The 26,277-nt window shown below is 40.5% G+C and overlaps 1 protein-coding gene across 3 annotated transcripts in view; it reads left to right on the top strand.

The window, feature by feature from the left end:
* LOC143669143 (uncharacterized) overlaps nucleotides 1-26,277 on the top strand; it is a 119,999-nt gene that overhangs the window by 600 nt on the left and 93,122 nt on the right. For 2 of the 3 annotated variants that reach the window (XR_013168750.1, XM_077143726.1), the window contains exons 2-3: nucleotides 83-222; nucleotides 1,780-1,843. Coding sequence is in view for 2 of the 3 variants with exons in the window: in XM_077143726.1 (XP_076999841.1) it covers nucleotides 1,826-1,843 (18 nt within the window). In the remaining variant the exon portion in view is untranslated. Of the gene's footprint in view, nucleotides 1-82; nucleotides 223-1,779; nucleotides 1,844-3,715; nucleotides 3,869-26,277 lie in introns of those variants that run through there. The other variant, XM_077143732.1, reaches the window with a different exon arrangement.

The raw sequence follows: 26,277 nt of genomic DNA, 5'->3' as shown, positions 1-26,277 counted from the left end.
AGTTTGGGGTAAGGAAAAATGAAAAGCTTTCCCAAGCATATTTATATACACTGTGCTCATGTGCTTGCTCCTTCGTTTACAGAAGGAAGTTAGGAAAGTCCCTGGAGGAGGAGAAAAAGAACTCATCAAGCCAGTGGGCTGGGCAAATCAAAATATACACATCCCTAGCTTTGGAGTCCTGCCAGCTGTGCCAACCTGGAAGTGAAAGTGAGGGCTGCGGAGGTGTGTGGCTTGGAGACTGGAAATGGAAATCACGTTTGCATCAGCTCTTTGCAAAGTGCTGCCAAGCCCTTAGTCTTTTTGACCCTCCCAGGAATTCATTCCCATTTTGCAGTTGGGGATATCAAAGTTCTCAATGGTAAAAAGGTGAAGGGACTAGACTGAATCCATCCAGGGATTAAGACAGAGAAATTAGGAATATAACAGAGTTCTTTTAAAGCATGGTTTGAGGTTCTCGCCTCCATCGCACAACCTCCTGAAAGGAAAGTGTTTTCCCAGCCCGGGTTGAACAACTGTATAAGAGAGAATGTGAGTTCATAGAGCCCCCGATAAGAGGACATTGCCTCCCACTCCCTGATTAGTCTAAAGCTAATTGAGCACCAGTGATATGCCTGCTTGCACTTAGGTACAGTTTAGGAACTATCCCATGTATCAAAGGCTGGCATTTATTATGCATTTACTTTGTGCCAGTCCCTGTTCTAAGTGAGTTAAATATACAATTGAATTATTGACTCCTTAAGTGACCTTTTTGAGTAGTACCGTTATTATTCCTATTTTACAGATAAGGGAATTGGAGCATAGAGAGTACAGGGTAAAGCCAGGCAGTCTGCCTGAATGCAGGCAGACTGGCCCCAGACCCTCTTAATCATTATGCATTCATTCAGGATACTGCATCCATTCTGCCCAGGAGGAGCTTAATCCCTTACAGTTAAGGATTTGAGAAGCTTGGGGGAGGGTGAAAACAGAGAAGAGGAGAGGACCCTGAAAAAATATGGGTTACAGAGATGGGAGAGCTTAAGGAATGTCCTGTGGCATATGGTGGAGATTAGTTTGAATAGAGCCTCCGTTCAATTGCCATTTCTATGCATTACATCACCTTAATTCCCTCAAACTATTTGGAAAGGGTTTCCATGGCCTGCTTTCTACTCACCATCACCCCTCGCCAACATCCAGCCTCATCTTTACTACTTTCCCAAGCTGCACTAAGGATTCGCTGTGCTGTCGTGCATGCTGTTCCTTCTACTGTGAAACAAACCTTCTAACCCTCACACTTCCCATTATTCCTGTACTCCTTTCCTTTGTGTAGAAAGCTTTCCTATATCCCCCTGCCTCCAAGATGGAGTTAGATGCTCATCTTTGATGTTCTTATAACTTCCCATTCTTCTCCTATCATTGAATATTTCATAATAAACTGTGATTGGCTATTTTTCTGTTACCCCTATTAGACCATCAGTTATCTGGGAGGAGACGTACTAAGTCCTCTCCTTTCCCTGTGGCTGTAGCTTCAAACCTAGTGACAGTCACATTCTAGACTCTTAACCAACATCTATTGAAATAAACATCTAACACACTTTCAAAGCAAAGGTTGATTTTAACGTCCCTTGGCTACCCTTTCTTGGTTTAACAATTCTATTAAGATTTTTTTCCTTGAAACAAACTTAAACCTTTAGTGCCATAACTTAAGTTTATCAGTTCACAGAGTCATCCTTAATATCTGATCATTTTGAAGGGATTTACAAATATGTATGCTTGTTCCTGACCTATTTTATTTCCTTTTAGAAAGTTGGAATGCTTCATCAAACCAGTATCTGAAAAGCACAAATGAATGGATTCAAATGAAGAGGTTTGTATTATCACCCACAATGTAAGAAGGCTTCAAAAGATAGTGACTAGCAAAAGCAGAAAACAGGGATCCAGAGACTTGGGTTTTAGCTCTTCCTCTCTTGTGTGAACTTGAGAACTCCAGCAGACTCTCCCTGTTCTAGTGTAAACAGGCTTGCCATACTTCTGTTTAAGTTAAGGATTCTGAGTTTGTGCCTCAGGATTGTCCTATGGGAAGAGTAAAGAGCTTTAGGGCATGCACCTAGAGATATCTATTGGTGATGACAGTTTGAATCTGTTATGTACTCCCAGAAAAACCATGTTTTAATCCTGTTCCAGTCTTGTGGGGGCGGCCGTTTCTTTTAATCCTGCTCCAATGTTTTAGGCAGAAACTTTTAATTAGATTATCTCCACGAAGATGTGGTGTGCCCTGAGCTTTTTGATTAGATGGAAATGTGACTCCACCTATTCAATGTGGATCCTAATTAGTTTACTGGAGTCCTTTAAAAGAGGAAACATTTTGGAGAGAGCTCAGAGCTGACAGGCAGAGTTATAGACATTTGGAGATTGAGACAGAAATAGCCCAGGTGCTAAGCAAGGACTCACAGAAACAGAAACCTGAAGAGAAGAAACCTCTGGCCCTGGCAGATGCTAAGCTTAGAGATGAAGCCTAGGGTTTTGTCCTGGAAAAGCAAAGTGAAAGCCCACAGACACTTAGAGAGGAAACCACTGGCAACAGAAACTGGGAACAAAGAGCAACAGATGCCAGCCACATGCCTTCCCAGATCACCCTTCCTTGAGCCAAGGTATCTTTCTCGGGATGCCTTAGTTAGGATATTTATGGCCTTAAAACTATAACTTGTAACTTGTAAATTCCTTTTTAAAATTTCCCTTTTAAAAGCCATTCCATTTCTGGTGTATTGAACTCCAACAGCTTAACAAACTAATATGATATGACTCAGGGGTATATCAACTCTCCAGCCCTGTTCATTATCCTGTCTGCAGACCCCTTTATTGTTTCTCCCTCCTATAGGACATCACACTGGTCCATTATATTGATGATATCATGTAGATTGGACCTAGCGAACAAGAAGTAGTAACTACTCTAGACTTATTGGTAAGGCATTTATGTGTCAAGGGATGGGAGATAAATTCAACAAAAATACAGGGACCTTCAACCTCAGTGAAATTTTTAGGCATCTAGTGGTGTGGAGCATGTTGAGAAATCCCTTCTAAGGTAAAGAATAAACTGTTGCATCTGGCCCCTCCTATGACCAAAAAAAGAGGCACATTGCCTATTTGTCTTTTTGGATTTGGGAGACAATGTTGTGTGTGCTACTCCAGACCATTTACTGAATGGCAAGAAAAGCTCTTAGTTTTGAGTGGGGATAGGAATAAGAGGAAGCTCTGTGACAAGTCCAGGCTGCTGTATAAGCTGCTTTGCCACTTGGGCCATATGATCCAGCAGATCCAATGGTGTTAGAGGTGTCAGGGGCAAATAGAGATGCTGTCTGGAGCCTTTGGCAGGCCCCTAGAGGAGAATCACAACACAGACCCTTAGGATATTGGAGTAAAGTATTACCATCTGCTGCACCTAACTACTTTCCTTTTGAGAAACAGCTTCTAGATTGTTACTGGGCCTTAGTAGACACTGAATGCTTTGACTATGGGTCACCAAGTTACCATGAGACCTGAGTTCCCTATCATGAGCTGGGTGTTATCTGACCCACCAAGTCATAAAGCTGGGTGTGCACAGCAGCAGTCCCTAAGAAAATGGAAATATTATATTTGAAATAGGGTTCAAGCAGGTCCTGAAGTCACAAGTAAGTTAGACTAGGAAGTTACCCAAATGCCCATGACCCCCACTCTTGCCACATTACCTTCTTTTTCCCAGACCAGAGCTACGGCATCTTGTGGAGTTCCTTACAGTCAGGTGACTGAGGAAGAGAAAACTGGGGCCTGGTTGATAGACGGTTCTGCATAATATGCAGGGACCACCCAAAAGTGGACAGCTGCAGCACTACAACCCCTTTCTGGGATGCCCTTAAAGGACAATGGTGAGCAAATGTCCTCCCAGTGGGTGGAACTTGGAGCAGTACACCTGGCTGTTCATTTTGCTTGGAAGGAAAACTGGCCAGAGGTGCATTTGTATACTGACTCATGGGCTGTTGCTAATGGTTTGGTTGGATGGTCAGGGATTTGAAGAAGCATGATTGGAAAATTGTGACAAAGAGGTCTGGGGAAGAGGTATGTGGATTGACCTTTCTGAGTGGGCTAAGGACTTGAAGGTACTTGTGTTCCATGTGAATGCTCACCAGACGGTGACTTCAACAAGGGAAGGATTTAATAATCAAGTGGATAAGATGATCTGTTTTGTGGATATGTGATTCTCTTTCCCCAGACACTCCTGCACTTGCCCAAAAAGTTCATGAACAATGTGGGCATGGTGGTAGGGATAGAGGTCATGCATGGGCTCAGCAACATGGACTTCCACTCACAGAGGCTGACCTGGCTACAGCCACTGTTGAGTGTCCAAGATGCCAGCAGAGATCCCACATTCAGTCCTTAATATGGCACCATTCCCTGAGGTGATCAGCCTGCTACCTGGAGGCAGGTTAATTATCTTGGATCATTTCCATCTTGGAAGGGGCAGTGATTTGTTCTAACTGAAATAGACACATACCCAGATATGGGTTTGCCTTTCCTGCACACAATGCTTCTGCCAAAACTACCATCTGTGGATTTACAGAATGCCTTATCCACCATCATAATAATCCCCACAGCATTGCTTCTGACCAAGGAAACCACTTCACAGCAAATGAAGTGCAGGAATGGCACATACTCATGGAATTCTCTGGTCTTACCATGTTCCCCATCGTCCAGAGGCAGCTATGTTAATAGAATGGTGGAATGGCCTTTTGAAGACCCAATTATGGTGTCAACTAGGAGGCAATATTTTGAAGGTCTGGGGCAGTGTTCTCCAGGAGGCTGTGTATGCTCTGAGTCAGCATCCAGTGATGCTTCTCCCAAAGCTGGGATTAATGGGCTCAGGAATCAAGGGGTGGAAATGGGAGTGGCACCATTCATTCTCACCTCTAGAAAAATTTGTGCCTCCTGTCCCTGAAACCTTAACCTCTGCTTGTACACAGGTCTTGGTTCCAAAAGGAGGAGTGAGCCTACAAAGAGACACAGCAGTGATTTCATACACTAGAAAAACCATGTTTCAATCTTTTTTTTTTTTAAAGCAGCTATTGCTAAGATTATTGATCAGCATGTTTCAATAATCAAGATCATGTTATTGATCTTGATCAAATCTCATGGAGGTAGCTGTTTCTTTTAATCCTAATTCAATACTGTAAATTGGAATATTTTTATTACATGAAAATGTGTCTTCATTGATTCTAGGTGGGTCTTGATTAGTTTACTGAAATCCTTTAAAAGAGGAAACATTTTGGAGAGCAGAAACTTTAGAGCAACAACCTAATCCAGGCAGAATTATCAATGGCCCAGAAACTTCAGGAATGAAGGTTTGGGTCACACCCCAGGCAAAGAGCTACAGACAGCGGATGTGCTTGCTGAGATTAGAGGGAACAGGAAATGGGTAGTGGAAGAAGGTAGCGATAAATATGAACCAAGACCATATGACCAGTTATAGAAACAGACTATGATGGTATGAATATATCCTCCTGGTTTATAAGTATGTTTGTATTTGCATATGAAGCAAATATCTTGTTTTCCTCTTATCATATGACATAAGTTGTATTGTTCATGTTATAGTATTTAAGTTATAGTATATCAAGTTTAAGAGTGAACATTAGCTAAGGACTTGCACCTTATTCTGGAGAGATGTAGTCTGTTTCTGGTAGTACTCAGAACATTTGAGTATTATTATAGGTGAAACAAGTCTGCTATTTTGCTCCATTTAGAAATTAAGCATGTTACAAGGTGATATGTATAGTTGCCATGTTGACAAGGGGTGGACTGTAATGGTTAGGTTCTGGTGTCAACTTGACCAGGTGATGATGCCCAGTTGGCTGGTTGGGCAAACACAGGCCTAACCATTGCAAGGATATTTCATGGCTGGTTGATAAACTGGAAGGCTGGCTTATTAAAACATCAGTCAGTTGACTGCAGCTGTGGCTGATTTTATCTACAATCAACTAAGGGTGTATCTGCTGCAAATGAGATAATCCATCAGTTGAAGACTTTTAAGGAAGAAGAGAGACTTTTCACTGCTTCTTCAGCCAGCGAGCTTCTCCCGTGGAGTTCATTGAGACCCTTTATCAGAGCTGCCAGCTTCACAGCCTGCCCTAAGGATTTTGAACTCTTCCATTACTACCTTAATAAATGTCACACTTACAGATATCTAATTTTGGTTCTATTTCTCTAGAGAACCCTGACTAATACAGTTGTAGATTCACATATTGTTGTAAGAAATATAATATGGAAAAATACCATATATCCCTTTCTCCATAGGTAACATCTTACATAACTGTAGTACCGTGTCTTAACATAGGAAATCAACATGGACAACATATTCAGATTCCACCAGCTTTACATGTACTCATTTATGTGTGTACATTCAGTTCTTTGTGATTTATCACATGTGCAGATTCATGTGCTGACCACTACAGTCAATATTCTGAGCAGTTCCATTACAGGCTCCCTCATGCTACCCTTTTCCTTTCCATGGCCATCACCTTTCCTTTCCAACTCCTGGAGCCCACTAATTTGTTCCCCAACTAGATAATTATGTTATTTCACAAATGTTGCATAAATGAAATCATACAGTGTATATCCTTTTGATATTGGCTTTTTTTCACTCTCATTATTTCCTTCATGTCCATCCAAGTTGTTGTATGTATCTTTGGCTCATTTCTTTCCATTGTTGAAAAATATTCCATAATATAGATGCACCACAGTTTGCTTAACCCTTCACCCATTGAAGAACATTTGGGTTGTTTCCAGTTTGGGGCTAATTATGAATAAAACTGTGAGCATTCATGTACAGATTTTAGTGTGAACATATTTTCATTTCTATGATTAAAAAACGCCCGAGTGCAATTATTGGATTGTATGGTATATGCTTAGTTTTATTAAAATTTCTTTTTAATTGTAGTAAAATATACATGACATAAAAATCATTTCAACCATTTTAAGTAGACAGTTCTTTGACATTAAGTACATTGGCAACACTGTAACTCTCACCACTATTCCCAGACGATTTTCATCATCTCAAACCAAATCTCACACTCATTTAGCATGACTCCCCAATCCCTGTCCCCACATGCTTGGCAATCACTGTTCTGTTTTCTGTCTATGAATTGCTAATTCTAAGTGTTTCATATAAGAGAAATCATACAATATTTGTTCTTGTATGTCTGGCTTATTTCACTCAATATGAGGTCTTTAAGGTTCAGCCTTAAAGACCTTATATTGACATAGCATGTACCAAGCCTTCACTTCTTTTTATGGCAGAATAATATTCCGTTGTATAGATATACTACATTTTGTGGATCTATTCATTCTATTGGTGGACACTTGGGTTGCTTCCACCTTTTAGCTAATGTGGATAAGGCTGCAATGAATATTGATGTATATAAATACCTGTCTGAGTCCCTGCTTTCAATTCTTCTGGTTATATACCTAAGAGTGGAATTACTGGCTCATGTGGTTATTCTGTGTTTAACTTCCTGAGGAACTACCAGACTGGTTTCCACAGCAGCTGTACCATTTTAATTCCTACCCACAAAGGATTCCAATTTCTCTGTATCCTTGCCAACACTTATCTTCAGTTTTAAAAATAGCAGCTGTCTAGTGTGTGTGAAGTAGTGCCTGACTGTAGGTTTAATTTGCATTTCTCTAATGGTTAATGGTGTTGAGCATTTTTTCATATACTTATTGGCCATATGAATATCTTCTTTGGAGAAATGTGTATTCAAATCCTTGGCTCACTTTTTAAAAATTTTTATTGAGTAGTTTTATTTTAAAACATTTGTCATTATAAATATGAAAAAGCTTCAGATTTATTAGTCTGAAATTTTAACAACTGAAAATCAAAGAACGATATTAGAAGTTATTGTTTGTGTCAAAGAATATGTTGGAGACAGCACCACATTGTTGATTCATCAACAAGGTACTGATTTTTGAACTAATTTGAGATGTAGCTGATTAAAAGATATTTTATTGAATTAAAACTGGTAAAGAAAAATTTTTAGGTTGGTTTAAGCTTTGCAGGAAGGTTGTACTCTTGTTCCACCTTACTTTTTTTCTTTTAATTATTTATTTTTTATTGATATATATTATATATTCACATGCCATGTAATCATCCAAAGTGTACAATCAATAGTTCTCAGTATCATTACATAACTGTGCATTTATCATCACAATCAACATTTTTTTCTTTTTTGTGATAAATAACATAAATTCAAAAAAACTATAAATTTTAAAGCACATCACAACAATTAGTTGTAGAAGAGATTTCAGAGTTTGGAATGGTTTACAATTCCACAATTTTAGGTTTTTACTTCTAACTGCTCTAGGATACTGGAGACTAAAAGACTATAATAATTTAGCAATCAAACTCATTTGTTAAACCCTACCTTCTCTGTATAACTCCACCATCACCTTTGATCTTTAGGGGCATTTGGGCTATGCCATTTCTTACTTTTTCATGTTGGAAGGGGCTGTTGATAATGTGGGATAAGGGGAAGGAACTTGTTGATGTTCTGGAGAGGCTGGCCCCTCTGCATGTCAGACATATCTGGTCCAGGGACCCATCTGGAGGTTGTAGGTTTCTGGAAAGTTATCCTAGTACATGGACCATTTGTAGAATCTTATATAACACCCTAGGTGTTCTTTAAGATTGGCAGGAATGGTTTTGATTGGGGGTTGGCAAGTTATGATAGGTAGCAATGTTTAACTGAAGCTTGTGTAAGAGTGACCACAAGAGTAGCCTCTCAACTATTTGAATTCTCTCAGCCATTGATACTATTTTAGTTACACTTCTTTTCCCCCTTTTGGTCAGGATGGCATTGTTGATCCAACAGTACCAGAGCCAGACTCATCCCTGAGAGTCATCTTCCATGCTGCCAGGGAGACTTTCACCCCTGGGTGTGATGTCCCACATACTTAGCCCACTTTTTAACTGGATTGTTTTGTCATTTTATTGTTGAGCTGCAGTAGTTCTTGATATATTCTGGATATTAAACCCTTATCAGATATATGGTTTCCAATTATTTTTTCCCATTCTGTAGATTGTATTTTCACTTTCTTGATAATGTCCTTTGATGCACAAAAGTTTTCAGTTTTGATGAAGTCCATTTTATCTATTTTTTTTCTTTTGTTGCTTATGCTTTTGGTGTATAATCTAAAAATCCATTGCCTGAAAATATGTTCCTGTTTTCTTGCAAGAGTTTTGTAGTATTAGCTCATATATTAGATTATTGATCTATTTTGAATTATTTTTTGTATAATGGGAGAAGAAAAGATCCATATTCATTTTTTGCATGTAGATTTCCAGTTGTACCTGCACCATGTGTTGAAGAGACTGTTCTTTCCCCGTTGAATGGATATGGCACCCTTGTTGCAAATCAACTGGCCATGGATGTGTGGCTTTATCTTTGGACTCTTAATTCTATTCCATTGGCCTATATGACTATCTGTATGCCAGTGCCACACTGTTTTAATTATTGTAGCTTTGCAGTAAGTTTAAAAATCAGAAGTGTGAGTCCTCCAACTTTGTTTTTCTTTTTCAAAATTGTTTGGCTATTTGGAGACCCTTTCAATTTCATATGAATTTAAGGGCAGGCTTTTCCATTCCTGAAAAAAAAGGCTGCTGGAATTTTGAAAGGGATTGCATTGAATTTGTAGATCACTTCAAGCATTATTGACATCTTTATAATATTAAGTCTTTCAGTATGCTCAGTTTTGTAAGAAATTGCCATACTCTTTTCCAGAGTTGTATCATTTTGCTTTCCCACCAGCAATATGTGAATGATCTAGTTTCTCCTTATCCTCTCCAGCATTTGGTGTTATTCCTATTTCTTGTTTTAGTCACTCTGATAGATGCTTATTTACCATCTGTGCAGCTTCTTCAGTGATACAGACACCTACTTTAGTCAGCACAAGGTACTTCCTGCTTCCTTCTTACAGATTTAGCTTACAGAGTTACTTCACTTTAGTGCCTGTTACATGGAAGATAGTATTCTAAGCACTGTGAAGAAAAATGATGAAATCTTTTGCTTTCATGAAACTTACCTGCTTTGAGGGGATGGATGATAAATGAAATAGGTAAGTTAAATTTATGGTATGTTAGATGGTCTTAAGGATTTAAAAAAAATCATAAAGGGAATGGGAAATTACCTTAATTGTGATTTTAAATAAGGTAGTCAGAAAAGGCCTCACTGAGAGGATTCATTTGTATAGAAACCTGAAGACAAAGAGAAGGAGAGCTGTGCGGTGTCTGTAGAAGAGTGCTGCTGGCCTTGAAGGAGGAGTGTTATGGTGTTCAAGGAGCACAGAGTGGCCAGAGTGGCTGGAACAGTGAGCAGGAAGGAGGAGAGCAGGGTGACGAGGTCAGAGAGGTAATGGAGGAGACCGATTGTGCAGTCTCCTAGATCAGGGGTAGGACTTGGCTTTTCCTTCAGGGAGGAAGGGAGTCTTTGGAAGGGTTAGGGTAAAGGAGTGGCAGTTTCTGATTTCACTTTAAAAGAATCATCCTGATTACTCTGTTGAAAGTAGCCTGAAGGGAGAAGAGTGGAATTAGGGGGACCAGTTTGGAGGCTACTGCAATAATCCAGGTGAGCTATGATGGTGGCTTAGAGTCAGGTGGTAGCAGTGAGGGTAACAAGAAATAGTGGCTCCTGGGCATAATTTAAAATAGAGCAGACATAATTTCCTCTTGAGCTAGATGTAGAGTAAAAGAAAGAGAAGAGAAAAGGCTGGATCCTAAGGTTTTTGATCTGAGCGTTGGAATGTTGGAGATGCCTTCAGTGGAGATGGGAAGGGTTGTGGGAGGAAGTGCTTGAGCTCAGATTGATAGGGTCATCGGGTAAGATGACATGGACCACCACATGGAGATGATGAGTCGGCATTTGGATGATGGGTCCTGGGAGATACCCAAGTAGACATATTAATTTGAGAGTCATGCTCAGCACAGCAGCTATTACATAGTTAGTGCTCCAGAGTGGGGCTCCTCTGTTGATTACAAGGCATCATACCTGAGGCAAGATTTCAGTAAGAAGTTGAACCATATAAAATTGACAGTATTTGACCTCCAATCATCACAATTTCATATGGCTCACCCTAATAATACACTCCCTATGTTACAAAACATGCCTGATGGGGTCTAGAATGGCAGCCAATAATTAAATAAAGAGATGTTGCTGGAGCCCAACTTACTCATATTTAGTGAGAGAGATAAGAACTACAAACAGACACGTACCTTTTCCATTCTGCTTTTGTGGTCAGATGAGTTAAATACATTTTAGAGCATTTAGAATTGTGGATTGTGGACTTGTGTTATTATTGCACTTGCATCATTTTTATTACTATTTTTTGTGGCTTCCAGGGGTTGAAGTAGGTCAGTGACTGGAAATTTCTGGGAAGCATACTTCAGCTCAATTTGAAGACTATGTCAATGCTAGTCAAAGATAAATCATACTGCCTTCAGAGATTTGTCCCAAGGGTAGGTACAAGGATATTTTAGAGGGAAGTCAATTATTGGAGAGGTGTTTGGGGTTCATGTCATTTACAGATCTTGATTTCACTGAGACAGGATGAGTCTAAATCATTTCCATCCTTCAGGCCTTGTTATTCCCATCTGTAAATGGACCAGAGAGTTGGACTTTGGGATGGCTGAGGGTGCTTTTAGCTTTAATGTTTTCAGAGTTAATATGCCTCCTTGTTTTTCCTTTTGCCTGCCAATTCCCAGCTCCCACCCATTCCTGCACATCCTTGTTTGCATTATGCTTTGCTAAGGAGCCCTTTTCCAGATTGTGCCATAGCAATTTCCCCATGATGTGCAATAGGGGATCAGCAGGGGAAGCTGGGATGGCTCAGCAGCCATTTTCTGTGTTACCTCTCAAATGGGGAAAAGTGATCATTTTTCAGCAATTATTTCTTGACTTCTAAGCATGTTTTGACTTGTGCAACATCCACAGCTTTTCTGCCACTGTCAGGCTTGGGCGCAGGTATGTCTTCCTGGAATGGTGCTGATGGCTGCAGGGCCTCCCTGTCCGATTCTGTTGGGAAATAAGCATTTGATGGAAGGAAAATTTTTAATGACACACAGCTCTTTAAGTGACACTATAAGAAAAATACAAGCATTTTGAGTGGAAACCTTTCTAAAAAATAATTAAAATTTTTTTTAAATTTATTTTTATGATTATAAAAGTAACATATTTTGACTTTAGAAAGCTGAAAAAATATAAAAAGTAAAAAAATTATCCACATCCTCTAAACTAGAAATTGATTGAATTTTTCTGTAAAGGGCCAGATAATGAATATTTTAGATTTTTGTAAACCAAGATGGAAAAGTAAAAGACATTCTTAGTTTGCAGACTATTCAAAAACAGGCGTGGGCTGGATTTGGCTCACTGGCTATAGTTTTCTGACTCTTTCTGTAAACTTTCCACAATCTAGTATTAACAATTTAAAGAATTTCCTTCCCGTTTAATTTTAAATGATTTTTTTAAAAAAACAGCATGGTTGGGATCATGTGGTATCTTTGATTTTTATTTCTGCTCATCTCAAAAGCAGTATTTCAGGAATAAAGTTGTTAAGGACTCTGTAATCTTCTTCAAATGGAAGAGTGCAGTTTATTTAACCAATACCTATTTAATGTGCATTTGGATTGCTTCTTTCTTATAGACAAAGAAAGCATAGTTCTCTTTTGTATTTGATTAATTTCTTTGCATGGTGGCCCAGGAGGCAAAAGATATGAACATATCTGGGGCTCTTCCCATGTAGGGTTTGTACCAAATACTACCTTATTTTTGCCAATATTAGGCATTTTCCCAGAACCATAAATACCATTTTATTGCTAAACAGGACACCCAAGAGGATTTAACTATGTCTGGATACTTCAGATTTCCACTTTGAACATTACTAAGTCTGTGCCTGGATCCTCTGCAGCTATAAAACCACAAAGGACGTGCCTGCCACTCCTATATTGAATATGCTAAGAAAATTAGGCTTTTAGGGTTCTCTTTTCTTTTCCTTTTTTCCTCATTACTCTCTTTTGTTCCACTTTACTAAAATCTAGCTGCCCTTTGATCTGCCTGAGATCAAGCTATTAAGTAGATTAGAAGTTAGAGTCTAAAGCAGGAGCCAACTATTCTACTTCTGACTTATACCCACAAGAAACTCTTTCACATGACTGATAGGAGACAGGAGGCATCGAACACTCATCCAAGTGAACATGGATGAATCTTAGTGCAAAAATAAGTTTCCAAAGATTATATAAAAATAACGCTCACACACACACAAAAATGCACATAGATGATGTAATACAATTTATGTAAAAAGGAAAGCAAAACAATGATGAACCCAAGACTCAGGATGATGGATACTCTGAGTGAAGAGAGCTAGGGGGTGGGTTGGCAAAGGATTTTATATGGTGTCATATATGATACCCCTCAAGATTGTGGGTTAATTGGGTACTTAAGATGTTATAACTAGTTAATTGACTAAATGAGAAGCAGATCAAGCATGGATCATGATGGCAGTGTGATATTATCCAAGGAGTATGATGATTCTGATTCTGGGTTGAGATCCAAATTGGAAAACAAGTTAAGTCAGTGGGCTCTGCGTGTGGTCCAGAGAGACTTTCCGGTGAATAATGAGGACGGGTGTTAGTACACAAATTTCATGGTGTCTATTTTGGCTTCACTCAGGAATATTTTTTTCTTTTCTTCCCTGTTCTTTGACGCTGGTCTAAGCAGCTGATATTGCCAGATAAATGAGGTCTTGCTGAATCTGGCACCATTGTTATAGTTAATAAGCAATCTTTTGAAAGGGTCTGGGTATATGAGTTTGTATTAGTTGACCATTTGGGTCTGGTTAGAATAGAGAAGAAGACTTGTTTCTGGATAGACGGTGAGTTCTGATGGGAAAAAGAGAGTTCCTTGTCAAGAGAGTGCTGGTGGTGGTCCATGGGTGAAGAGAAGCCAGGCACAGGAAGGAGGTACAGAGTGCAAGCTGGAGTCTTGGCCAAAAAACCTAATTATTTTGTTGGACTCTTTCCTTCCTTCTTTGGTCTTTACATTATTTCTCAGTTTTAGTCAACAATGCTGCTAAATTTTGAGGCCTGGTGGGGGCATTCCCTCATTCTTGACGTACTCGTTGGTCCAGGCTCTATTAGAAACTGTAGATACAAATATGACTAAGATCTGAGGTTGGAGATGATCATTATTTTGTTCATGGTTGTAGCCCAGATAGTAATAGCTTTTACTGGATCCCTAGTAAAATCCAGTAAATTTGAAATGGATTTTACTAGGATGGAGTCAAGTGGATCTTGCTAGTAAGGGGAAGAGGGTCAAGCTCTGCAGTGACATGCACAAGTGGCAGCCTGGGACAAAGTTAGAGTTCCCTTCTTTGAGTATGCCCAGCCCACACTTCAGTTATTGAAATCTTATCACATTGCATTGTGATGATTTATTTACACAGCTTTTTTTTAAATTTACACACACACTAACCTGTGAGTATCTCGGAGGCAGAGACCAAGTTCTGGGGATAGTATAAATGTGAAAGAAATGTTGGGGAAATGCCATGTATTACAGCCTATGGCAGTGCCCAGTGAGTAGGACATCAAAACGGGGACAGATTATCATTGGTTGAGAGAGATTGAGGAGAGTTTCAGAAAGGAGGGAGTGGTTTAGCTTGGGCTTTGAAATAGATAAGCAGGGATAATAATATTCAAAATGAATAGCCATCAGAGTGGACTCTGGCTGTAAATAACTGGCCTTGCTGTCCCTGTGCCACCTCTCTATAGGTCAGCCTGGGAGACGAGGAGCAGATGGGGTTGGGTTGGTGCAGCAAATAGGAGGGGAATAAACTTTTCCGCGCGGTTATTCCAGCCCTGAATCGAGAGCCTCCTGTATGTATTACTCAGTTCTCATACAACCTTGGCAGGTAAGCATTAGTACTCCCATTTCGAAGAGTAAGAAACAGATTCAGAGGGGGTGATGTGCTCGCTCAGAATGAGCCAGCCAGTGAGTGGCCGAGCAGGAGCCGAAGTCGAAGCCAGGCATTCGAAGTTCCCGAGCCTGTGTCTGGTTCCTTCCGCCACTCTGTGACAGTGCCCCGGTGGAGGGTGTGGCCAGTGGGGATCAAAGTGAGGGCCGAGGCATGGAGGCGGTGCCTTTTGGCCCATCTCGGGGACGGTGTAGGGGAGGAGCAGGCGGTAAGGATTTAGCACAGCTGGGCGGTTCCGCAGGGCTGGGGTGGGTAAACAGTTCTATTAGGGCATCCTTGGTTGGGGCCACTTGGAGTCTGTAAACCTCTGCCCTTCACAGCCAAGAACTCTTACGCTGGCCACACCCTTGGCATGGCTTTTCAAGAACATGTTTTTGGAACTGGATACAGAGTTTCGGCAACGAAGTATGACGGGAAGTTGCTGCCCTAGAATTTAGAACGACTACGTTGAAGACAAGATTTCAATGGCTGGGGAGGAATAATGTCCAGTTAGAGGGAGTTCTACTCCAGGGATGAAAAGAAAGTGATTTAAAAAAACAAGAAAAAAAAAAAAAAAAAGGATTGGAGACTGAAGACGTGGTTAGACAAGTAAATGGCTTTGGTATCAACAACGGTAAAAGAGAAGACAAAGCACTTATTCTGGGGAGTCATTTCTCATCCAAAAATATTTCAGTGCTGTATGATGGAGCCCGTGCATATAGCAAAGAGAGAGCAGAAGGGTTGGGGAAGAAGAGAAGCGATGACCCAGAAATAGATAGAAATAGAGGCAGAATACACAATGACAAATATAAATACAAAGACACAGAAACACATAGATAACAAATTAGAGGTCCAGGAACACATGGAAATTAAGATGGTGACAGAGACCATCAGAGAGAGAAACACATCCACATGCACAGAGATAAAGAGAGGAAGCGGGGTAGTGACACACACTGAAGGTACAGCTGTGTTTAATGGGAGAAATTCATACAAACTTCCCGAGAAAATCTGCATCTTGGCCCAGAAAATCTCTATGGCAGGATGATTTCCGTGGCTTGGCTGAGGTGCTGCACAGTCATAACTTTCTGTACTCTCCTCTTGCACATGTGGCGAACCCGGGTAAAAGGCTACCTATAAAGTTTTTCCATGTAATCATAGGATCTCAGCACTGGAAGAGACCTCAGAGTCATCTGTCCTTCCATCTCCAGTCCAAGATCTCTGACATCTGAAGTCACCTCCAGTGGCCAATTTCTCAGTATTAACTATTTGAACTTTGTTCCTTCGCCTGTGCTACCTCTCTGTGATTTCCACCCTGTGGGAGCAGCCCATGAGCTAATCTAGTTTTGCTTTTCCACTAAGCTCTTTAGAGCATTGATGACAGTGGCTATGCACCCATCATGTTCTCTTGTCTTCAGGACAATCATCTTCAGCCTTTCCACTGGTGCGATTAGTCAGAACATGTTAGGATATGCTATAGTAACAAACAATCCCAAGATTTCATGGGCTTTCGGGAACGAAGTTTCATTTATTACTCCCACTATGTGTTCGTCACAGGCAGAGCAACTCTGCTCAAAGTCATATGCACTCCGTGACTCATCCTGATTGAATAGCTTCTATTGAGAACACCACTGATCATGGTGGATGAAGAAAAAGGGAGCATGGACAATCCATACACTGGTTCTGAAAGCTTCTACTAGAAGTGACATGCACCACCTTAACTCACATTGCATTGGCCAGAGACTTATGTTGGTGATGTGGGGAAGGGAAATCCGTGCCTAAGAAGGGGCAATGGGCAACTGTGGACAATAATAGTCTACCACAACTGGTTTCTCCTACACCACAGTTTCCAGCTCTCTACCTAAGCTATTCCCAGTTTATAGAGGCTCCCAAGTTTATTGGAGCCAGTACTAGACAAGAAACTTGCAGGGAAGTGATACTAACTACTCATGGAGTGCCAGGTGATCACACCCATGAATAGTCTGCTCCATCTTCTACTTCTCCATATGAATATGTGGTCAATACATTTGCCGAGGCCAGGGTGGAGGGAGAGAAGGAAGCACACTTTTAATCTATTCTTTCTATTGGGTTTCAAAGGGCCTTTATCTCACAAAGCCTTTGAAAATCTCATCTTTTAGTACCTGAGATTCAGCAACAGTTGGCTTTTCTGTAGTTCCAAGATGGAACAATTCCAGCCTTCCTTTGGTGGCTTTAGTGTTTTTTTTTTAATTGTGAAGTATAACATATATAAAAAAAGCAATAGATTTTAACAAGTAGTTATAGAACAGATTTTAAAGTTTGGTATGGATTATAGTTTCACAATTTTTCTTTTTTTCTTCTAGCTATTCCAAGACACTGGAGACCAACAGAAATATCAATATAATTATTCAGCAGCCACACTCATTTGTTTAATCTTAACTTCTCTGTTATATTCCTCCTTATCATCAAATATGTGTATGCATAAAAGCAAAACATTTCAAAGAACATTGCAATAATTAGTTGTAGAACAGATTTTGGAGTTTTGTACGGGTTACAATTCTTCAATTTTAGGTTTTTATTTCTAGAAATATCAGTATAATAATTCAGCACTCATACTCATTTGTTAAACCTGAGCTTCTCTGATAGCTTCACCATCATCTTTGATCTTTTTCCCACTCTTTAGGCGTATTTGGGCCGTGCCCATTCTAACTTTTCATGTTGGAAGGGGCTGTTGATAATATGGGATAGAAGGATCGAACTAGTTGATGTTCTGAAAATGCTGGTCCTGCTGAATTTCAGGACTTATCTAGTCCAGGGACCCATCTGGAAGTTGTAGATTTCTGGAAAGTTACCCTAGTGCATGGAACCTTTGCAGAATCTTATATAATGCCCTGGGTACTCTTTAAGATTGGCAGGAATGGTTTTGGTTGGGTTTGGCAAGTTATGATAGGTAGCAACGTCTAATGAAGCTTGCATAAGAGTGACCTCCAGAGTAGCCTCTCGACTCTATTTGAACTCTTTCAGCCACTGATACCTTATTTGTTATACTTCCTTTCCCCCTTTTGGTCAAGATGGCATTGTTGATCCCATGGTGCCAGGGCCAGACTCATCCCTGGGAGTCATCTCTGCCTTTGGAGATGGGTTGAAAAATAAGAAATAAATATTATTGTGTTAAGACTCTGAAATTATCAAGATTTGTTTGTTTTAGCAGCTGATGTCAATTACATCAATACAGAAATAGGTACTAGAAGTCAGGTATTCCATAACAAAAAATGTAAAGTACATGACAAGTTTATTGATCAGACAATGGCCGATGGGAAACTGAAATCGGATACTGGAAAGGTGGAACTCTGTTGATACAAAGTGGCAAAACACTTTTAAAGTTGTTGCACATGATAATTTGAAAGGCAGACCAGGTACTTACTGGACTGGTCCTTGTAGGGGAAGGGATAGGAAAATAGAATGATGTCAGTGTGGCTGCATTTGGCAAGGTATTACAAGTATGAGATGAGGTCAGGAAATTACTAGATGGTTTACAAGCAGAAATGAAGAAGAATAGGGAAAGTTCAGAAATGTGGGGCCTTGTAGTTGGGAAAGTAGACTGCTTCTAGAGAGAAGTAAGTTGGTAAAAACAGTAAGGAAAAAGGCCGATTTGAGAACTATGTCTTAAAAAGAACTTCAGCGTTGTTATTGAGAAATAGATGAGATGTCTGTAAGTTTTCGGTGAAATGAATTGCTAAAGAAACCATGAGCCCGGGCTAAAAATTTTTGGCATTTAAAAACAATCCTTGGGGTGCGATGGTGGCTCAACAGCAGAATTCTTGCCTGGCATGTCGGAGACCTGGGTTTGATTTCCGGTGCCTGCCCATGTGAAAAAAAACGAAAACAAAAACAAAAACAATCCTTTGGATGCCAACCTTTCATGAATAGGTTGACTATGAAAGCATGGGCTAAGAAAACTGTGCAGCCTCCAAGGAGGGCATAATGTCTAATGCTCACTTCATATGTGTCCAAAGAAGAGCATGGAAAAGGAAAAAGCTCCTAAAGTGTGAGCCAGGAGTTGTGAGAATATTGGACAAGAGTGTACTTCCCTGAAAGGAGATTTGCAGCTCAGCCCAAGGGCCTTCGTGTTGTCTGCCTGGCCAGATGTCACAACTGGTTTGGACCAGTGGCTCCTGGATGTTTCTCATTCTTTCCAAGCCAATGTGTTTATTATGGTTAGACTGTCCCCATTCCACCAGTCTAACTGTATCTTGGATGTGTGGTGTGTGGGTTGAGTGGTGGAAATTTCTGAGTGAGAAGTTCTCAACTTGGGGACTTTTGGCAATAACTGGGAGCCTTTCTGATCATCATGAATGGTGGTGGTGATGGTGCCATTGGCATCTAGTGGGTAAAGGCCAGAGATGCTGCTTAACATCCTACATTGCAAAAGACAGTTCTGCATGATGAAGAATTTCTAGCTCAAACTGTGCTGAGGTTGTTAGTGGTGCTGAGGTTGAGAAACCCTGGTCTGGGGAACAAAGGGTGTGACATCCTGACCTCATAGCAAGATTGCAGGTCATCACCTGCAAATCAGAGGGCCTGGCTCAGAGTTGGTGCTTATTCATTTGTTCAATAGATACTCGCAGCAGCATCGGGAAGTTGGGGGAGCAGAAATTTGTCAGGGCAATTGATACTAGCTGTTGCAATAGACAGCCTCCCCAAATATAGTGTCAATACAATCAAGGGCTATTTCTCACATCAAATCACGAATTATCTGTTTTTCCCCCGAGGAAGTGATGTATTTTTTCTTATGGACACTGTGAGCATCGTAACAGATTGATTTTCCTCACCAAATTTGGCTACTAGGAAGCTCGTTATAATAAATGTTCATTGCTATTTACTGATGTTCCTTGGATCATCTGACTGTTTGACCCTCATTTGCCTATTACTCTGATTTCATTTTCCACCCCACTGTCTCCCCACACACTGCATTGCATGAATTTTTTGTATGTTGCTCAAAATATCTCTGGGCATGAAGTGAGCTATAAACTAAAACAAATACATCATAAGAATCCTTGCTGAAAAATGACTGCTATGAAAGGGAAACTGGGGAACTAGGGAATGCCCCTTTCCTTCTTTAAAAAGGAAAGTTAGGCTTTTGGTTCTGGTTTGAAAATTTCCAGAATTGAAACTGCAGTTTGAGCTTGGTGTCTTCAAATAGGTTTCCTTTTTTTTTCTTTCGTTCCATGATTTTACTTAGCCCTTTCAAGTTGCTATTTGAACAGCCCAGTGTCCCATTTGCTTTAGCTGGAAGAAGGAGACAGGAAAACCTTTTCTCCACTGCCTTTTGGGGAATCATTTAATGTGAATGCCTTTCTCTCAGAAGGAAACTGCCTGGAAGTTAGTTCTCTGCCCGCTCATCAGAAGGCTACATTGAGAGTTTGTGTTTTTCCTTTTACTTTCTGTTTCCAAATATGAAACAGGCAAGGAGTCAGGAGACAGTCATAAACTTGCTGTGTGACTTCAGGCCTTTTACACCCCCTCTCTGGTCTCTAGAAAACCAACTGGGCTGAGAACCCACTTTGAATCATTGTTCTCATTTGTGAACTGGGGAAGTGGGCTGTTCCAATGAAATGTGATTTCTGATGAGGTTGGCTGAGTGGGATTTTATGACTTCCAAAACCTGTATCAGGAAGAAGCTGGCTCTACTCCCCACAGACAAGGAGGAAAGGATGGGTTTGGAGGTTCTCATGGGTGACTGTCTTGGGAGGGAGGTTAAAGTGTGCCCCATTGTCTATATTCCTTGGTTGGGTAACCTTGGGCAAACCACGTAGCTTCTCTAGGTCCCAGTGCACTCGTCTGCTTTAGTAGGATGACAACAATAGAACCACATGTCTTGACTGAAGAGTAAATGATATAATGTTTATAAAGAACTTGGCACATTGTGCAATACATAACAATGATTGCTATTTTTAACTAGGCCAGCCATTGCTGGATTGTGGTGTGGCCAAAAGCGGACTGAGCTAAGGCACTCATCCAGGGCCCCATGTCCTCTTTCCCCTGCCTTCCAGGAGATCAGAAAATAACTGCCTCAGATATTCTCTCCAAAGTGGTGGCCAGGGAATTTGCTCAGAAACAGCAGGGAGAATGTTCAGAAATATTCTCACTGCCAAGTTTCCAGAGGGCCAACTCTCAGACTGTGGGGCCATCTTCCTCTCCATCCAATCCCTTCTTGAATATGAGTCCTTTTCCCTTTCTGGATTTCCATTTTGTCTTCTGTGAAATGGATCATTAGATTAGATCAGGTCTAATCTAATTTATTTCACCCCATCCCAGTTTAGATATTTTATATTCACTTAAAGCAGGGTGTCTCATCCTGAGCATGATTGACATTTTAAGCTAGATAATTCATTGCTGTCTTGTACATTGTAGGATGGTTAGCAGCATTCCTGGCCTCTATGCACTAGATGCCAGTAGCACCTCTCCCCAAACTTGTGAAAACCCTAAATGACTGCACACATTGACAAATGTCTACTGGGGTTGGGGTGGGGGTGAGGGGGCGGTACTAAATTGACCTGGTTGAGAACCACTGATTTAAGAGTTGAACTAGTTTATTGAGGAATTAAACATTATAATGTTAATCATCTTTATTGAGTATTTCTTTATGCCAGTCCCTGCCTGAAGAGACATTTCCATGCCTGAACCCAATTAAATCTTCATACCATCCTTGGGAAGTGGGTATTGTCCTCTGCTTTGCAAATGTGAATGATGAAACTGGAAATAGAACCCATGTTTTCCTGACTTCAGAGCCTGTGTGCCTGACTACTACAGAAGGTTAGAAATAAAGGGTGGTCTTTTGGAGAGTGAGGCAATACATGTAATTTAGTGTGAGCACAGGATTTGGAAGCAGGCAGACCTCATTTAGAATGTCAACTCCATACTAATGAGCTCATCACCATCTTCTCAATGAACCCCTATTTCTGCTATCATTAAATTAAAAATCATACCAACCTGGTGGGTAATTTGAGAATTGAATAAGGAGGAGAGATACCTGGCATACTAAGTCCTTCAGCTATATTAGATGCTCAATGACAGTAAAGAACATTGTTGGCATTGTTTTCATTCCTTCTCCACAGCCTTAGGTGTGGTGTCAGAGTCCTGGGGTGGGTGAAAACCCTGTGCTGTGGTCTATCACCTCATTCCTGGTTCTACCCTTTCTTAGGTGTTTAGACTTTTCTTTCCCTGGCCAGGTGGCCATGCCTCTGGACTACTTAAATTACTTCCTAATTATTCTCCTTGTCTCCACTCTTGCCCTCACATTACATCCCGATGGGGCAACTGACTATGAATCTGACCAGGTCTCAGCTCCCTTGTTCTCAGAATCAAGCCCAGCTCCTTAACTGGGCCCCAAAGCTCCTGTTTTAATTCTTGTCTTCTCTGAATTTTCACCTTTGACCTTTCTCCTCTTTTTTTTTTTTTTTTTTTTTTTGTTTCAGTCATGTAGGACCACTGGTCTCTCTTCTCTCTAGCCATCTGATTATGTTTTCCCTTGTCACCTTTTTCTTGGCCTAAATAGCTTTCTCAATCCTCAGTTTCATGTTCACTTCCCCCTAGGAGCCTTCTTGGACCCCTAAACCTGAGTCAAGCACCTCCTTGGGGCTTCCTCATTAGGGCAATTGTGCTGTGCTCTAATCTATTGACATATATCTCCCCAACTAGACTGTGTCTTTTCTATAACCCCCAGTGCTCTGCACTTGCCTTATTATAATAAGCATTTGTAGCATAAATGAATGAGATGAGGTATTGCATGAATCAAAAAATGTGAGAAGGGAAGAAACCAAGACAGGGAAGTATAGACCCTGACAAATGAATGCTCCATGACCAGTACTGAAACTGTCTTGGGGCTCCTCTTCCCATCTTGAAATCTCCAGGAATTCAAGAGGAAAATGATCTATTTCATGGAAAGATGATTCAAGATATCTTTATCTTTGACATTAAGATAGATAAGAAACTATCTTCATTCCTAACAAGGAAACTGTGCTTCTTTTGTGTGGTCTAAATGTCAGATAGGATGGCTATATGACCTATGATTCACTCTCAGCTGTGAGAGAATTTATTAACGAGTTTCTCTGATGATGTAACTTGAAAAACCAGATGGGCTCTTGGTATGCTCTAGAGCAAAATTTCTCAACCTTGGTACTAGGGTCATTTTGAGTCAGATAATTCTTTGTCTGGGGAGCTATCCTATGCATTGTGGGATGTGTAGCAGCAGAACTGGATTCTACTCACTAGATGCTGGTAATGCTCCCCACCCCAATTGTGCCAACTCAAAACATCACCAGGCATTGCCAGATGTTCTCTGAGGGGACAAAGTCATCCCCAGTTGAGAGCCACGACCTTATGGTAATTGGAAATGGAGACCATCTGATAGAGTCCAGAGATCTCTGGTGGACAGTTGGTTATGAAGTCCACTGTCAGCCATGGCATTTAATGACAATGTTTTTGTTAATTCTTGAATTTTATACAAATTCAAGATCTAGCTGTATGGGCTTGGGGAAACAGCTTGACTTCCTGGATTGCAGGCTTCTCATCTGTAAAATGAAATGATGGAGTAATGCAAGGCCATAGTGTTTTGGATACATCCGAGTTCAGTTTTGGTATCAGGAGTACTCTGGGAGACCTTAGGATGAGAATCTGGAGCCTGGCAGCTAGAGTAGGAGATGTGATTAAAGCTCCTTGCTGCTCTTGATGTTCTGTCTCCACTGGTTAAGTAGGCTATTTCCCCAGTGCTTCTCAAGATGCCCCAAGGAGATCTCTCTCTTATTAAGGCATTTCTTCACTTTCTTCTTTCCTAACAGCTTATACTGTTAGAGCTGGAAAGTACTTTAGAATAGTTGGTCTGAGCCCCTTTTGCTGAAGAGGAAACTGAGGCTCATAAAAGGAGAGAAACTTTGCCAAATTCTCCCAGTAAGTGAGAATAAGACTTAACTAACTCAAGTTTCTTGATTTGGAGTCTGCTATTCTTTCTCTTAGTCTGTGCTGCCTTACTCTAGGAGCCCACCCACATCTTCTCAACCCTGGTTGGACCTCCTATTATAGTCTTTTACTGATATTTCTTTTCATTTCATTGAGATATACATGTCTTTGCTTTTATACTTCCTGCATTCTGCTTTCTGCTTGGTGATAGCCATCTAATATAAAAGTAAGGCTGTAACACTTTAGCAAGAAATAATGTGCTTATGTTATCTCCAAAGAAAAACATTTGGCTTTGGCTTCAATTGCACTCTAACTCATTGAAATGAAACTAATGTTAGGCATCTGAGGAACTGAGCCAGGTTTAGAAAGATCTTTGCAGCAGGTATGTTCTTCTGGGAAAGTCCCCCATCTTTGGATACTATTCTACTGCCATTAGGGCTGCACATGGGGTTATTTCTCATCATGCGATTTAGAGGAGAGAACTTGGGCTTTGGAGATAAGTTCAAATCCCAGCTCTACCACTTAACAGCTGCTTGAGCTTACCACACAGATAATACCATTTTTGAATGTTCACTGTATATTATTTTATTCATTCTTACAACTGTGGGAAGAAGGCTTCATGTTTTACAGATGAGCAAACTGAGATTCCGAGTGTTTACGACACCAAATTACATGAAGTTACAAAGCCAGAAGCAGTAGAGCCAGGATTTGGACCCCAGGCAATCTGACTCTAGGTTATAAATGACTAAACTGACATTTTAAAAAATAATTAGACTTAATGCAACTTCTTGAACTTTACAACTTCCCTGAACTTTAGTTTCTTGGTGGGTGAAATTGTAATGATGATACCTGCACAGAATAACTATTGTAAGGATGAAATGAAATAATACCTATAGAATACCTGGTACCACTAAGTGTCTGATTGGTGTTTAATCTTCCTCTCTTTATCACAAGTGGCTCACACTAGTTTAACGCCAATTACCACTTATTAAATGCTAACCTGGTGTTGTGAAACTGTTAAGTGATTTTAAATACACAATTTCACTTAATTTTTCAAAAACTTATTCAAGGTTATTATTATTTTCTCCATATTCCCAATGAATAGACTGAGGCACAGAGAGATCGAGGGAACTTTTCATGTTCAAACTGGGGAAATGGGATACTCAGGATTTGCATTAATGCCTGGCTGACTCTAAAGCTGCACTCTTATCCCCTTCACCATGCTTACCCCTATATCAGTTCTAAGACACAAACGAGCTTCAGAAAATCTTAGATGCCCTAGACATCTCTTTGGCATACTTTGCACATTTTGAGACTGAAAAAACACCCCAAATTTTGTCTTAATTAGTAGATTTCTTCCTGTTTGGGAGATGGGTGCCTTGAGGACCCATCTGAATTCTGTTAAGTGTTTAGGTTGCTAATTCAGACTTACATCCATCACTCTTCCATCCTGCCCAATATGGCCTCAGGGACTACAGCCTAATCTTCAACTGAATTGGAATGACATCTAACAAAAGCGTTCATGGTCTGGACCCAAAGCATCCAGCCAGTCTCATTTCCCAATACACCCTCTCCTCAAACTTTTTATGACTCACAGACTTCTGGACATACTGAGACCTTTAACCTGTCAGAATGTCTTTTCCTCTTTTCTGCATTTCCAAATCTGACCCAGCCCTGTCTTCTTCCTATTCAAATTTCTTTTCTCCAAAACCATGCCTGCAACTGTAGAAATGTTGACTGAGGTCAGAGCAAAAATATGGGACTGGAAACCTTTTTCTCTTTTTCTCTGTATTCATAAGAGCCCAGCATAGGTGCCCCAAACTGTAGGCCCAAACAAATGCCTGATGATGAAAACTGTACAGGGTGTAAAAGCAGGGGCTGAGAGGCACATGGACTAGGGTGTGAATCTCAGCTCTGCACTTAACACCTCCATGATTTTGGACAAGTTACACTGAGGCTCAATTTTTTTATTGGTAAACTGGGGACAAAAATATGGTTGCTGTTAAGATTCAAGGTTGTACATAAAAAAGCACTCAGCAGTGTTGAATTTGGCCTAAGCAGATGCTCGCTAAATCATAGGTGAAACCATGAGTTGCTCTTCTCTGATCTGATCTCTCATGGCATTTTTGCTCTATCTCTCTGATCGCTTACCGTTTTCCACCTTGGTTGAGATTAACTGGGGGCATGTATATCCTCTCCTACTAGAATCCAAGCTGGTTGAAGAAAGTTCTTACAGTAGACTTAACTTTGAATTTCCAAGAAAACCAGGGTGATGCCTTTTATAGTAATGATTAATGATAAATAAGTGTTGGTTGCAATAAGAAACGAAAAGAATGACTTTTTGGG

This window comes from Tamandua tetradactyla, chromosome 2 (genome assembly GCF_023851605.1).
Source record: "Tamandua tetradactyla isolate mTamTet1 chromosome 2, mTamTet1.pri, whole genome shotgun sequence".
NCBI classification, from domain to species: Eukaryota; Metazoa; Chordata; class Mammalia; order Pilosa; family Myrmecophagidae; genus Tamandua; species Tamandua tetradactyla.
This window is presented reverse-complemented; position numbering and strand designations above follow the sequence as displayed.